The sequence below is a fragment of the Impatiens glandulifera genome, chromosome 9 (genome assembly GCF_907164915.1).
Source record: "Impatiens glandulifera chromosome 9, dImpGla2.1, whole genome shotgun sequence".
In the NCBI taxonomy this organism is placed as follows: domain Eukaryota; kingdom Viridiplantae; phylum Streptophyta; class Magnoliopsida; order Ericales; family Balsaminaceae; genus Impatiens; species Impatiens glandulifera.
The window spans coordinates 19,403,411-19,418,146 of NC_061870.1; the positions used below are offsets into that span (position 1 = coordinate 19,403,411).

General features: G+C 30.2%; 3 protein-coding genes across 5 annotated transcripts; 2 read left to right on the top strand and 1 right to left on the bottom strand.

Annotated features, from left to right (window-relative positions):
- Positions 1-3,027: 3,027 nt before the first annotated feature.
- Positions 3,028-3,597, top strand: LOC124913671 (EPIDERMAL PATTERNING FACTOR-like protein 6). Its single transcript, XM_047454082.1, has 2 exons — positions 3,028-3,118; positions 3,196-3,597. The coding sequence occupies exons 1-2, from the start codon at positions 3,040-3,042 to the stop codon at positions 3,501-3,503; spliced, it is 387 nt and encodes a 128-aa protein (XP_047310038.1). The 5' UTR covers positions 3,028-3,039; the 3' UTR covers positions 3,504-3,597.
- Positions 3,598-5,398: 1,801 nt separating this feature from the next.
- Positions 5,399-6,969, top strand: LOC124914508 (protein DEHYDRATION-INDUCED 19 homolog 3-like). 3 transcript variants are annotated; one of them, XM_047455075.1, is made up of 5 exons: positions 5,399-5,705; positions 5,820-5,959; positions 6,043-6,120; positions 6,234-6,518; positions 6,613-6,969. In XM_047455075.1, the coding sequence occupies exons 1-5, from the start codon at positions 5,630-5,632 to the stop codon at positions 6,769-6,771; spliced, it is 738 nt and encodes a 245-aa protein (XP_047311031.1). In that variant the 5' UTR covers positions 5,399-5,629; the 3' UTR covers positions 6,772-6,969. The 3 variants fall into 3 exon arrangements, with proteins under 3 accessions (XP_047311031.1, XP_047311032.1, XP_047311030.1); XM_047455076.1 differs by having other exon boundaries at positions 6,616-6,969; XM_047455074.1 differs by having other exon boundaries at positions 6,234-6,517; positions 6,609-6,969.
- Positions 6,970-7,801: 832 nt separating this feature from the next.
- Positions 7,802-10,745, bottom strand: LOC124914911. The gene is made up of 4 exons (XM_047455539.1): positions 10,614-10,745; positions 9,210-10,190; positions 8,416-9,051; positions 7,802-8,187 (listed from the first exon to the last, which is right to left on the bottom strand). Exons 2-4 carry the CDS (start codon positions 10,182-10,184, stop codon positions 8,137-8,139), a joined length of 1,662 nt encoding a protein of 553 aa, XP_047311495.1. The 5' UTR covers positions 10,185-10,190; positions 10,614-10,745; the 3' UTR covers positions 7,802-8,136.
- Positions 10,746-14,736: the final 3,991 nt, after the last annotated feature.

A 14,736-nucleotide genomic window follows, 5' to 3' on the forward strand; every position in this document is an offset into this window, starting at 1 on the left:
AATCACTCATTTGATATGTTTGGACAATTGATATGTTTGGACAAAAAGGGGAAAGAAATTAGGGTAGAGTGACCAAAATTGAAAGATTTAATGTAAATCTTTCGGTATCTACTACCTTAGCCGAAAGATATACATAAATTTTTCGGCTTTGTACTTAAATAACCAAACAAAACAAAATATTGGGAAATGGGCAAAACCGAAATATATAGTCTATATCTTTCAGTTTTACCCTTCAAAACCGAAAGATATAAAGTAAATCTTTCGGTATTTGCCTTTTCAACTTTATTAATTTTATTAGATTGAAGCATGATTATATTTTATCCTTAAAACCTAATCACAATCCTATACTTAGAAATTAAACACAAATCCCTACACATAAAAATATAAAACATAATAATCCATTCTAAGTATAATCAAACACAAACCTATATTCATCTTTAAATAATCAAACACAAACCTATACTTGTGACTTTAATCAAACCCCCTACTTGGAATATTGGCTCACAATTGATATGATTGGACAATTAAAAAAGATTCATGTATTTAGAAACCAAAACACTAATTGGAAAAGGGTGTAGAAATTAGGGAAGAGAGTGACCAAAACCAAAAGATATACACTAAATCTTTTGGTATTTTGTGTTAAAACTGAAATATATACTTAAATCTTTCGGTTTTGGCCTTCAATAACAAGAAAAAAACAACTACTGGAAAGTGGGCAAAACCGAAAGATTTACATAATTCTTTCGGCTTTACCCTTGAATACCGAATGATTTCCCCTACATCTTTCGGTATTTGCCTTTTCAAATTTATTAATTTTACTAGATTGAAGGATTATTATATTTTATCCTTAAAACCTAATCACATTCCTATACTTAGAAATTAAACACAAACCTCTACACATAAAAATATAAAACATAATCATTTATTCTAAGTATAATCAAACACAAATCTATATTCATCTTTATATAATCAAACACAAACTTATACTTGTGACTTTAATCAAACCCCCTACTTGGAATATTGGCTAACAATTGATATGATTGGACAATTAAATAAGATTCATGTACTTAGAAACCAAAACATCAATTGGAAAAGGGTGCGGAAATTAGTTAAGAGTGACCAAAACCGAGAGATTTAATATTAATCTTTCGGTATTCTTGGGCAAAACCAAAAGATATACCTAAATCTTTTGGTTTTAGTCTTAAATAACCCAAAAAATCAAGTGTTGGTAAGTGGGTAAAACCGAAAGATATGGTCTATATCTTTCGATATGTCCCTTAAAGAAAACTCAACACTTAGCCATTTTCTGAATTTTTTTTAAATGAATCAAAACCGAAAGATATGGTCTATATCTTTCGTATATCCCTTAAAGAAAACCCAACACTAAGTTGTTTTCTGAATTTTTTTAAATGGATCAAAACCGAAAAATATGGTCTATATCTTTCGGTATATCCCTTAAAGAAAACCCAACACTAAGTTGTTTTCTGAATTTTTTTAAATGGATCAAAACCGAAAGATATGGTCTATATCTTTCGGTATATCCCTTAAAGAAAACTAAACACTTAGCCATTTTCTGATTTTTTTAAAGGGATCAAAACCGAAAGATATGGTCTTTATCTTTCGGTATATCCCTTAAAGAAAACCAAACACTTAGCCGTTTTTCTGAATTTTTTTGGAAGAGATCAAAGCCGAAAGATACAAACCATATCTTTCGGTATATCCCTTAAAGAAAACTCAACACTTAGCCATTTTTCTGATTTTTTTGGAAGGGATTAAAGTCGAAAGATACAGTCTATATCTTTCGGTATTATTTCTAAATACCGAAAGAGATGTAGAGACTATTGGCTTTTTCTCTCATTCGCGACAGGTTTGTTCCTTTCGGCACCTATACCGACAGATATATAAATCTGTCAGTAAAATCTTTCGGTAAAACTCCCTTTTTTACTAGTGTATACACAAAAGTGAAGTATCATCCTCCTCATTTGTTTATTTTTTTTCTCTTTGTACATGTGGCGATATCTTAATGGATAAAAATAATGCATGTACTATCGAACTAGCCGTAAATTCGTGATAATTTTTGGCGACTGTCAGACAAAAAAAAATTAATAAGTGAAACAGGATATTACCTAATTCAGTAACCGCTAATCTAAACCTCAATTTTTCTCACTATCAATTCTCATTAAAAAAAATCTCAAATTATAAATTCTATATTATATGAAAATTAAAGTTTTCTATTGAGTAAGCTAAGTATATATAATAACCTTCATTTTATTCTTCTTGATAATTTAAGTAGAAATCGATCATAAAATTATTAATTACTACAATCTTTTGTTTTTAACTTAAACTATAAATTCGTTTTTTCTAAAATATCTAATATTCAATATATAAATTATGAGGAGGGGATAGATATGATGTAACCATGCAACCAAAGAGATCAGAATGCTATAAAATTGAATGGAACATGAGAATTGTTTGATGTATTAAAATAACAACATAGGAAATAATTCAAATTGATATCTGATCGGTTGAATTAATAAATTTATAAAACTAGACTTTTAGCTATAGACTTCCACCAAAAATTTGAGATAAATCTATACTTTTATTTTAATTGCAAAATAAGTATTAAAAAGAATTTGTACTTAAACATAAGTATTTGCAATTATTAGGACAATATAGGTATGTGTTAAAAAAACATTTTTTTTTATCATAAATAGTAAATACCCAAATCAATATAATTTTGATTACGTTCATCAATGACAACAACTATTTTTTAAATACATAATCTTATTGATTTAAATATAATAAAATAAGAAGTTAAAGAAACTAGATGAGGTGGAAATGGAGGGGAAAATCATGTGAGACATGCAATTGTCATCCATCCATTTTTCATGTGATTTGATTTTATGATCATGATAATTAATTAATCTCCAAGAACAATATGTTACTCTATGTGATCTAATTCAATTCTCCCCTTCCATATATAATAACTCTTCCTCTTCCAATTCCAATTCTCTCATGTTCTATCTCGATCTCATAAAAATGTTTACGATGATTTCGCGGGCAATTCTCATATTAAATATGTTCTTCCTTTTAACCGCAATATGTCAACCGCTTTATGGTTACCAACTAAATTGTAAATTAATTTTAATTTTATTTGTTAAATCGCATAATTGAACTAAGGTTTTTTTTTGGCAGATGATGCACCAAGAAGATTATTGAAGAGAAGATTAGGTGATCTTGATGATCGGACGGTTGTTGTAGAAAAAATAGGTGGTTTGAGAGTACAAGACGACGAAAATGATGATGACGATGATCGGACGGTTGTTGTAGAAAAGATAGCGGGATCGAGGCTACCGGATTGTTCCCACGCATGTGGATCATGCTCCCCATGTAAGCTAGTAACCGTTAGATTAGTTCCTTGTTCCATTCCGGCTGAGGCTGAACCATGTCCACTCGCTTATAGGTGCATGTGTCAAAACAAGCTCTTTCCCGTTCCTAGATAAATAGAAATGTATAAAATTGTAAAAATATCATAATTATGTTTGGTTACTTAAATAACATTTGTTTTGTATTATAAAATATTATATTTTTGAGTAATTTTTTTTTAAAGATATTAATATTTTAGTTGAGAAATTAATTAATTTTAATAAAAAGATAATGAAAAAGATGATAGTCATTTATAAAATATTTAAATAATTCCACCACCAAACAAAAGTACGAGACAATTTCACATTCGGACAGTGTAACACAGTTTTAGAAAGATACCCAGTCATATTTAAAAGTCACAATTGGACATTTAAATTTATCGTTCGCTGGAGACTAATTTTATTTTAATAAAATCATCTAGAAATTGAAAGAAGAAAAATGAGAAAAGAAAATAAGAGAGGTGAAATGAAAATTGGATGGAATGAAATGATCGAATAAACACAGATAAATATGTAAAATATATTAATCGGTACCAAACAAATTGAAAACAATATTATATTAATTATATATGTCTAATTTTAATTAAGACTTGAATTTGAGTAGTCTATGTTTTATTAAACTTTAAATATAGTAATATATATTACTTAAATTATCACAATTTTAAACATTTGAGATATTTCTCAAATAACAAATTGTTTGTCTTCTTATTCTAACACATCATTTTGTTTTTCTAATTAATTTGTACATTTAAAAATAAAATAATATTTACTGACGTTTTGAACTTATTTTTTTAAATTAAGTATACGCATCTAATTTGTTAAATGTGATTTGAGTGTCTAAAAAAATATATTATCTAAGATTTGAGAGAATTGAAAAGTAATAGATTTAATATTTATTTTTCACATAATTAATTTCAAAACAACATAATTTTGTATATAGCCTACTAATTTAAACAAATTTGTATTTTAAATTAAATATTTTCGAGATGTACATTTTTTAAATTGTCAATTGCAATTTGAAAACCTTATAAATTATTTGAGGTGTAAATAGTTTTTAAAAAATCGATAGAGACAGATAATTACTATATTTTACAAATTCAATAAATTAATAAGTAAAGGAAAATAGTATGAAGACAAACGTTTGTTCGATTAGGAAAAAAACTAAAATGACTAAAATGATAATATTTAGACCACTTACAGACACAATTCAAAGTTTGGATATTTGATAAAAACGATCCAAATTCAAACTTTAAATAACAATTGAGCATATATATATATATTGAAAAAAAATGTGACCACAATATGTTAGCATATAACTCGCAACATACTTAATCATTTAACTAAACGCAAAAATTGTTGTCTGACGAATTCGAACCCAGAACTTTTCAAATAGTTTGGGATAAAAAACTGGTCACAAATTGTTAAACACATAACTCGTAAACACACTTAACCATTTAACTAGGCGCAGAACTTGTCGTCTAACGGACTCGAACACAGAATCTCTTGAGGAGGTTAGAGATATTTAACTTTGTTCCCGCTAATTTTCAATCTCATTCAAAAAATTTTACATCTTAAATTAAAATCTTATAAATATAAAGTAGTATATATATATATAAATATTATCCTAATATTTTTAAGAATATTAAACCTTGTAATAATATTATTATTATATATAAATATTATTTTTTATAATAAATTATTTAATTATGAAACAAATTTATCCCATAACTCAAGGTAAAAGTAATTGTAAGAGATCTAAGTTACTACATTTTTAAAATAAAAATAAAAATAAAAATAATAATATGTTAGATATATTATTATAATGTTTTTATTATTATTCTAAATTAGGCAAATGAGGATTAATAAAGAAGTAATAAATTGTAAATCGGCTTTTAGACAGAGTATGGGGTTAGAATGGATAAATATAAATAAAAGGCTTTCATCAAAAGGCAGGTTTCCTCTCTTCCCCCATTCGGTGATTTTCTCGTAGACCTACGAAGCTCTCTCTCTTTCTCTTCATCTCCCTCAGGGATCAAGCTGAATCTCTCCCTTTCTCTCCGCGCCTTCTATCTCCCTATTATCATCAACAACGATTTCACAGATTCCTCATCTTTTGAAGGATCGGAGGCTTCAGCTAATTCCTTGAAAACCCTAATTCGTTTTCCTCAAATTACATCTCTTTTTCACCAACCCACAATCTAGTTATGGATGCTGATTCATGGGCTGCTCGTCTTTCTTCTGCCTCCAAGCGTTATCAAGCGGCTCTTCATTCACGATCCGGTCAGCTCCCATTTTTATAAATATATTTATATGTTTATGATCCTTTATTTATGTCTGTCTGTCTGCATTTTGATCATCTGTTTGTTTGATTGTTTGTTTTTATTTTATGTAAAGATTTGTTCATGGGATTTGATGAAATTGAAGAAGATGATTTAAGAGAGGAGTTTGCGTGTCCATTCTGTTCAGAGTACTTGGATATTGTTGGTTTATGCTGTCACATAGACGATGAACATCCAGTGGAGTCCAAAAATGGGGTATCTTTAAGCTTCATCAGTTAGTTTGATCTTTAATTCAATTGAATCTATCTAGCTAGACAAGTTGTTTGTGTTCTTGACAGATATGTCCAGTTTGTTCAATGAGGGTGGGAATTGACATGGTTGCACATATTACATTGCAGCATGGGAATATATTCAAGATATCCTTTTTGCTAAATTCACAATTGCATGATCAAATTGTATTTTTTTTTTTTCTTAATGAGTCTGTGTTATGAAAGAATGTATGTATTATCCTTGACGAAAAAGAGATTACATGCAAAGGAAGAGGAGAGCAACACGTAAAGGTGGTGGTGGTGGTGGATCAGTATCAACACTATCATTGTTGAGGAGAGAACTTCGAGATGGAAATCTCCAGTCTCTTCTTCTTGGAGGTTCGTCTTCATCCTCCTCCGCATCATCCTGTCCTGTAAATGCAGGACCAGATCCATTGTTGTCATCGTTTATTATGCCTATGGTTGATAACTTTGGTGCTAGTACACAACCATCGCCATTGTCAATTAGTAAGAAGATTACAAATGAGAATGTTTCAGAAGAGAGGTATAATATGATATTACAAGTTCCTTTCTTGATTGAATGAATTGCATAGATAGAGAATTTCTTAAAGCGGTGTTTGATTATTATTGAACAGGGGTGGTGGTGGTGGTGGTGGTGGTGTAGTACAGTGTAGTCATGTTAATGTTCCTCCATTATCAATAAAAGATCAAGAAGAGAAATCAAGGAGATCTGAGTTTGTGCAGGGGATGTTAATGTCAACTATCTTTGGTGATGATGAAGACGATGATATGTTATAATAATGATAATAAGAACGATAATAAAGGAGATTGGGGCTGCTGCTCCTCTAGAGGCACTTGTTTGTTGATGTGTGATGATGAGTTTTTCAAAATAACAATAAGTGTAATGCTTCCCTTTGTGGCATTTACTCTTTCATCTTCTCCTTCTTCTTCAACTCATTTACAATTATATATTATTTCTTTCTTTCTTCAGCTTCATTTGGATGTGTATCTATTATCTTGTTAGAGACACAGTTTAGTAAGATTCGGATTCAAACATTAGTTTAAGGGTTTCTCATTTTTATCCTGGAATAGAAACAAAAGTATTTACAAATAGGTTATTTTTTTTATTTATGTTCCTATTTTTAAGTCTAATTAACCTTGCAAAGATGCAAATTAAAGCTTTGTAAGACTTTGAAAATGACATAATTAAAGCATTGATTGAAGGTTCAAGTTGTGGTTCATGAAAGAGTTGATATCATTGATACAATTTTAGAGTAGGGAGGGATGTTAAGATTCAATATTTGAACCACTTTTTGGAAACTTTGATCATAACACTTCTATTAGTCCTTTTTTTAGACCTAGATCCAGATTCGCCTCAAAATTTTGATCTTATTGTTCTGTTTAGTTTTGTTATTCCGATTTGATCGGTGATTGCGATTTTTCTTCGGTTTTGACAGAATGACAAGTTCACTTTCCTCTCTATTGAATCCCTAACAGATTAAATGAGAGATACAAACCTAGATTATTTAGGTGGACTTACTTGAGATCTAGTTAAGAAACCCCCAAGTTGACCTAAACTAAAACAACTAATAGTACATAAGTCTACCTATTTAGAAAAAAAAAATAATGTTTACTTAACTTCCGATAATATACTTGACAAAAAAAAGTTTTAAAAACCATTTTAGATATTTTCCAACCATCTTCATACCCAAATCAAGCTCTGAATTTAAAGCAAATGGTGGTTAAATACCTAAAACTAAGATGGGTATAATTATTCACAATGAAGCATATTATGATCCAAAGGAATTGAAACAATAAACAAAAAAAATGAAGAAACCAAAGGAAATTAGTTGCCAATTGTATCCATAATTCATATCAACAATTCCAACAATATTTTAATTCCTAAATCCTACAAATTGAAGAAAAATAAAAGGGTATATCAATTTTTGACTTGGAGAGAAAAAAACAAACAATGAAAATAATGTCTATATCAAAGAAAAAGGTCAATTAGCAAAAGATTGTGAACAATTTCACCCATCAATCACTAAACCCCTATAATAAAATGATGCCATCTTCTTGTTCATGATTTCCATAACATTTTTCTCGATCAGGACAACGACAAACCACAATTTCCCAGTGCTCAAGGTTGCCGCATAAATACAGCTAAAATAGTGTGCGTGGATCTCTTTGAGATCCCCTCGGACCAATCACGTCCTATAACCAAGAACAACGGAAATATGGGTTAGTTTGATTCAGCTTATTCGGTTCAGAATGTTTGAAACACTTAATCGCTAAAGCTTAATACCCAAAAGAGTAAATGTGAGTTCAGTTTAAGCCGAATCAAAGCAGATCTATGTTCCCATTTCTTCGTGAAATTTAGTAAACGAATATCGATAATCACACAAACATGAAATTATAAACTGGAAATTTAAAAATTCTCACCTCTCTTTGTCCAAACATGGATATGCCTGCATCAGATCCTGCAGTTGGTCCTCCGCTAATATCAGCTGAAGTAGAGGTTTGGCCCGTTTGACTCGACAAAGAAAATAAATCCCAATTGCGCACTTGAAACCCTAAAGCAACTGACCTTCCACCAGTTGGTTGGAATGCTACTTCCCTAGAACGATCATTTTGAGGAATTGAATCTTCAAATCTGTTTCTATTAACAAAAGCAGTTACCCTGTTATTAACAAGGATGTTGATCCGATGTTGGAGCCTGCGCCTTTCAGACACTGTAAAAGGCCTTGTTCTGTTTACTTGTGAAGAAACATAACTATTTACCCGACTAAGTGGAGTTTCAGGAACATAAGCTTCATTAAGATCAATTTCATTTGAATGATTCTGTGTTTGTGGTATCGAGGAGCCGGGACCAACAACAGTTGGTCTACAACCTTCACAGTACCAATTACCTTCTGGTACTTCTCGGCCCAAGCCAACGCAAAATGTATGCGAAGGTGAATCGCATAGATCGCACAGAAGCATTAGAGCATCGTCACCAGCTTGGTGACATTCAATACAAATCATGTTTTCATATGGGTCGAGATAACTTAGAATTTCTTCTTCAGACGGTTGATAAATCTGTGGACAATTTAAAAAGAAAATCACAATTAAGCTGAGAAATAAACTTCTAATATAAGTAGTTCCAAGCAAAAGCTATTACATGTTGAGAAAGCAAAACGATCTTTTAATATAAGTTAAGGACTTAAAATGAACTTTTTTCCATCAACATATGTTACCTGGTCACGTTCTGGAACTTGTATTACAACTGCATTTGATTTGGACGACGGCTTACTGATGTTATTGAACCTTTGTTTGCACATAGGACAGCGGGATTCAACCTTAGACCACTCAAAAATGCATGTGAAACAAAAGTAGTGACTACAACAATTCAATGTCCCCCTTATCTTCCTCTTATTCCCTTCTTCAGAAAAGCAGATACCACAAGCTTGCTTCCCTTCTTCCTTTTTCAAGACGTCATCCACCTTTGTCTTCTGTTTTTTCTTAGGTGGCTGTCCTCTTTTATGGTGGACATTTGAATTTGATGATGAATTCCTTAGGTTATGACTTAAATTCCTGCAAAAATCACTTGCTTCCATTAATTGTTCGCGCTCTTCTTCGGATACTGTGTACTCATAGTCTGATGATTTAGAACTCATAATATCCAAATCAGAATCCTCTGTAGTCCTACTCCTTTTCTTCTTCCTAGGAAGATTCTTTCCATTGTTATTGGTCACTCTTCTCTTCTTCGAAATATTACTTTTCCCCTTCTTCTTACCCTTAAGTTTTTTAACAGAACCCTTTTTCCTTGAAGACGTTTTGGCTATCTCTTCATCATCATCTTCTTCTTCATCATCTAAATCATTCTCATCCGGTGTAAATTCCTCATCTTTAAAATCATCATCATCATTGAAGTCTCCATCATCTTCTTCTCTATAGGAACTCCTTCTTTTCTTTGGAACATTTCTAACAGAAAAACATCGACCTTTTGACCTATTAACCTTTCTCTTCTTCTCATCCTCAATCTCACCTTCAAATTCAAATAAACTCTCATCAGATTCCTCTCCAGCAAACGAAGAGCATTCATCTGACTCATTGCATTCCTCATCTTCTCCTACAGTATAGTCTTCATCCGAATCATCCGATCCAGTATATTTACAGTCAATTCCTCTCTTGACATTCCTTTTCCTCCCAACCTTTTCGCCCTTCCCCATCTATTTCTAAAGCCAAACAAACACCAAGAGATCAAAAGATAGAAGACCAAAAGAACCTACCTTGTTTATCAATTTCTGACCTAATTAAGATAGTCAAACAAACACCCACAAAATGAATCGAAGTAAAATCATATAATTCAGATGATTTACATCGAGAAATCAAGAAACAAAACAAAAGAAACAAAACCCAATTCGAAAACTAAATGCAGCAGCAAATCAGATCGGGTACCCATCAGTCAAAATTACATAATCAGATCGAATTAAACCTAATATCATCAATCAGATATGAAAACAGACTACAAAAGAAGGAAAATTTGTATACCCTTTGAATGATTCTTCACACAGGAAACATCAAAAGATAAGAAAAGACGATGTAGATTGTAAAAGTAGATGAAATAAGCAAAAAGAAGACGGAGAAAGAGAGAGAACCTGTGAGGAGGAAGACGAAGAAGATCTTGAGAGAAAAACAATGGATTTACTACAGTATATAACAGTTGTTCGATTGCGCAGACGCCATATGAATAATCTAAAATGTGAATCACTTCAAAATATATATATTTCCTATCTATCATATAGGATTCTTATATGTGTTGCGGCCATTCACATTGGGTTAAAACTGAATTTACAGAATTGCCCATCAAGCTATAAGAGGCTAAGGGCAGTTCAACCAAAATTGACTAAAACCAAAATTAAAATTAAAAAAAATTGACTTCTAGCTGAATTAAAAGGTGTGTACTTTTTTTTATTGGCAGCTAATAAGTCGCCGATTTCGAATAATCTCTTAGGGCTTGTTTGATTTTGTTTATTTGGGATTTTTTTTTGAAAAGATTTGTATGATAAAAAAGAAGTAGGTTATTTAAATTGATGATTTGTTTTTGATAAATAATTATTTTTTATTAAATCAAATAAGGAGTTACATGTACAATATTAATTTGTAAATAATAAAAATAATATTTAAAAAATATTAAATCTAGATATTAAATAATATAAATTTGTAAAAATTAAAATTATATGGAAGTAACTCCAATAACTAACTCATTTGAATTAATAATACTGAGAGCAAGTCCAACAAATTGAGTAATTTAATTGATAAATATGAAATGAAATAATGTTGTTTTGTTTGAGGTTATTTCAATATTTCATTAGATAAATTCTTTAATAAATTTAAATGATTTAGAATATTATTGAGTGATGTTAATTTTAGAAGCAGGGCTTTTTTTTTTAAGGTAAAAAATGTTAATATATATAATAATAAAATAAATATATAATTTTTTAAATAAAAAATATTTTAATTAATAAATTATATATAAAAGAAAGGATGATTGATGAGGGTTGAACTCTCCTTTTTCTTACACTTGTATTAATTTTTTTTTATAATTTTTTTTTTCATTACATAACTCTCATTTTAATTATCAAATTACAAGTTTTATTAATTAAAATAATAAAATATTTTTAATTTACTTTTATTAAGTTTTAAACACAAAATAATATTTTAATAATTAAACTAATTAAAAAATCAATTAACTTATAATTTATTTATCAAAAAAATTATTTAAAAAAATTTCTAAAATAAATACCCAAAAACCAAGATCAAACAAGCTTTTAAAATAGATTTAGCAAATATATTTATATAAGCAAAATTAAGATGAATCAAACGCGTCTGCAAATTTTCTCTCTCTAGGCTTTTGGCTTTTCAGCGAGCTAACTATTTCTCTCTCCAATCTCTTTCTGCTGACAACGGATAACCTTTTTTATTTTTTTTAATCTTACACTTTTTCTCTTTTAAATGTTTGTAACTTTAATAATAATAAAATTTTCATTATATAATTTAAAATATAAAATATTCTAAATGAAAAAATAAGATATAAATTTAGCATAATTAGAGCTGCTTTGACGTGGTTTTTAATTTGTATGAAATGAATAAATTTATTAGATTCTATATTTTTAAAAAATATTTTTTCTTTTATCACATTAACAATAAAATCACCTAATTAATTAACAAAAATATTTTTATTAAATTTAAATTTTAAATAAAAAATATTTTAATAATTAAATTAATTAAAAACCGAAACTAAATATTTTTTATCAATTATTTTTTATAAATAATAATATAAAAAAATTATGAACAAACAAGCTCTAGAAGTATAGGTATAAACAATCTATATATATATATAAATACTTAAAATCAAATAGCATTACATTAATCTAACACCTTCTTGGATTGAGGTTATTGTAATAACTTGAGGCCAAAAAATGAGTAATGATTGGTGATAATTTTGAGGAAATGAAAATATTTTTGATAAAATTACTTAAAAGGTATTGATATATAATAATAAAATAATAAATAGTAATTTAAAATAAAAAATATTTTAATATTTTAGGTAATGAATTAAGTGATTGATTGATGAGAGGGGAGTGAAAAATGTTTGAGTTGGCTGAATTATTTAAATAACCGAAAACCCGAACAAGGCATAAGTCATCAATAAATAATTCACATCATCTATTTTCTCTCTCATCTCTCATACCTTCTTTATTAATTAAATTTTATTTTTCATTATTATATATATATATTAAATATTAAATATATATATATATATTTTTTATCATATAAAATCTAAAATAATTATCTATATTAATATTAATTCAAGATATAAACAATTTTTTTTTTATTATAAATGAGCCCACATTCACAATTTATATATATATATATTTGTTATAAATGCACCTAACATTATAATTTTATATATTTTTTTTATCTTATATATATATATTATATTATTTTTTATCATTAATTTTATATAAATACATTTTATCATTTATCAAACCTTTTTTTCTCTCATCATATATATATATATTGTTAGATAAATTCAGACCGGTTCAAATAAACCTAACTTAAATAAACTTTCCATGCAGGAACAAGGAACCGGACCGGATGAACAAGAGAACCGACTAAAGAAACCTAACCGGTCAAGCTACCAAACCTATCAAGAGTATTCGGAACGTGACCGCACAAAGAAAGGATCGGCCAAAGCTCAAAACCGGAACCATCAAACAGCCGATCATCCACAAGACAAGAATAACCGGAAGAAGTCCGGTTACATCACTACCAAAGACATTCGGCCAAGTCAAATGACCGACCAGTACAAGAAGACATTTCGGGTATCTGTTGAGAATGATACCAAAGGAACAGACTGAATACTTCCATATCCATGCAAGTCTGAGGAAAGACTGTAGGCTGCAGAAAAACAGTACTACCGGATCCTTCTACTTCGGGATAAGCCAGAAAGGAAATTTTCAAAGTACAGACAACTGTCCAAATAGACAGTGCCTACATCAAGTAAAAGACAAACCCGGCAGGTTTGCCTTACAGACCGGCAGGTCTGAGACAGGATACCAGGTCTGAGATTGACCATCAGGTCTGAGGAGACGACCGCAGGTCTGAACCTCTGAAACACTGAATCACTGCACTTCTGATCAGCCAATCAAATTCAAGGCAGTGAAATATGACCGTTGGCATATTTCACCTATAAAAGGAGGCAGTTGCAGAAGAGTAAATGCGGGACATACATTGGGATAACGAGCGCTAAGAGCATTTACTACAAGTGATAAGAGTGTGCTGTTTTTAGAAAGCCTAAGTGCTAAAAGTTAAAGTGTGTTTTACAATTTCGGTGTAAATTGTAAGAGTGTTATCGAGCAGGAAATAAGTCTCGATCGGCTTGTACTTGTATTCCTTAGTGAATATCCTTCTCGCGGTTTCGAGAAGAAGGGGTGACGTAGGAGTTTTATCTCCGAACATCCATAAAATCTGTTGTGTTATTTACTTTCTGCCGGCTTCATTATATAACCGACTAACCTAACCATACCGAATATCCAGATTACCGAAACCGACCCATCATTTCCAAATCTTCATCATCCGAAACCGACCGTGCCTATCATACAAGCGTGCCGCTTCAACCTGAAAGCAAACCTCTTCCGCGCTTGAACCTAGTTCAAGGGTTTGTGACAGGTTGTGTAGTATTGAAACCCCGGTGTTAATCTCTAACCGGATTAACCACCACCCTACGAGTGAAAACCGTTAACCGGTCCAACCCCCGGTCCACCAGCGGCGACCTAGATCCTAACATATATATATATATATATTTTTATGAGTATAAATAATTTTTATCTTAATATAAAAATTAATTAATTGATAATAAATATTAAATACAAAATATATATACATACACAAAATAATAAAATTATTTCAACAATCATAATTGGAACCAAGGTTCGAATCCCATAACATGTAAATTTATATTTGGCGCAACTTTTAAATAAATGATAGGTATCTAAAAGTGTGAGGTCGAAATTAGTGGTTGGTTTGACGAGCATTTGAAAGTCTGATGTCACGAGATGGAGGTCGGACGGTGGGTGATTTGTCAGAATTAATAGTTAGTATGACGAGCGTTTAAAAGTGTGAGGTCATAATTAGTAGTTGGTTTGACGAACATTTACAAGTCTGAGGTCACGAGATGAAGGTCGGGTGGTGGGTGGTTTGTCGAAATTAGTGGTT

Excerpts from the sequence above, each read along its gene's own strand:
- LOC124913671 (XM_047454082.1), top strand. The coding sequence starts at position 3,040 with ATGTTTACGATGATTTCGCGGGCAATTCTCATATTAAATATGTTCTTC. Across the intron at positions 3,119-3,195 it reads AATATGTCAACCGCTTTATG|ATGATGCACCAAGAAGATTA; the intron begins GTTACCAACTAA and ends TTTTTTTGGCAG.
- LOC124914508 (XM_047455074.1), top strand. The coding sequence starts at position 5,630 with ATGGATGCTGATTCATGGGCTGCTCGTCTTTCTTCTGCCTCCAAGCGT. Across the intron at positions 5,706-5,819 it reads GGCTCTTCATTCACGATCCG|ATTTGTTCATGGGATTTGAT; the intron begins GTCAGCTCCCAT and ends TTTTATGTAAAG. Across the intron at positions 6,121-6,233 it reads AGCATGGGAATATATTCAAG|ATGCAAAGGAAGAGGAGAGC; the intron begins ATATCCTTTTTG and ends AAAAGAGATTAC.
- LOC124914911 (XM_047455539.1), bottom strand. The coding sequence starts at position 10,184 with ATGGGGAAGGGCGAAAAGGTTGGGAGGAAAAGGAATGTCAAGAGAGGA. Across the intron at positions 9,052-9,209 it reads AAGTTCCAGAACGTGACCAG|ATTTATCAACCGTCTGAAGA; the intron begins GTAACATATGTT and ends AATTGTCCACAG. Across the intron at positions 8,188-8,415 it reads CCATGTTTGGACAAAGAGAG|GACGTGATTGGTCCGAGGGG; the intron begins GTGAGAATTTTT and ends TCTTGGTTATAG.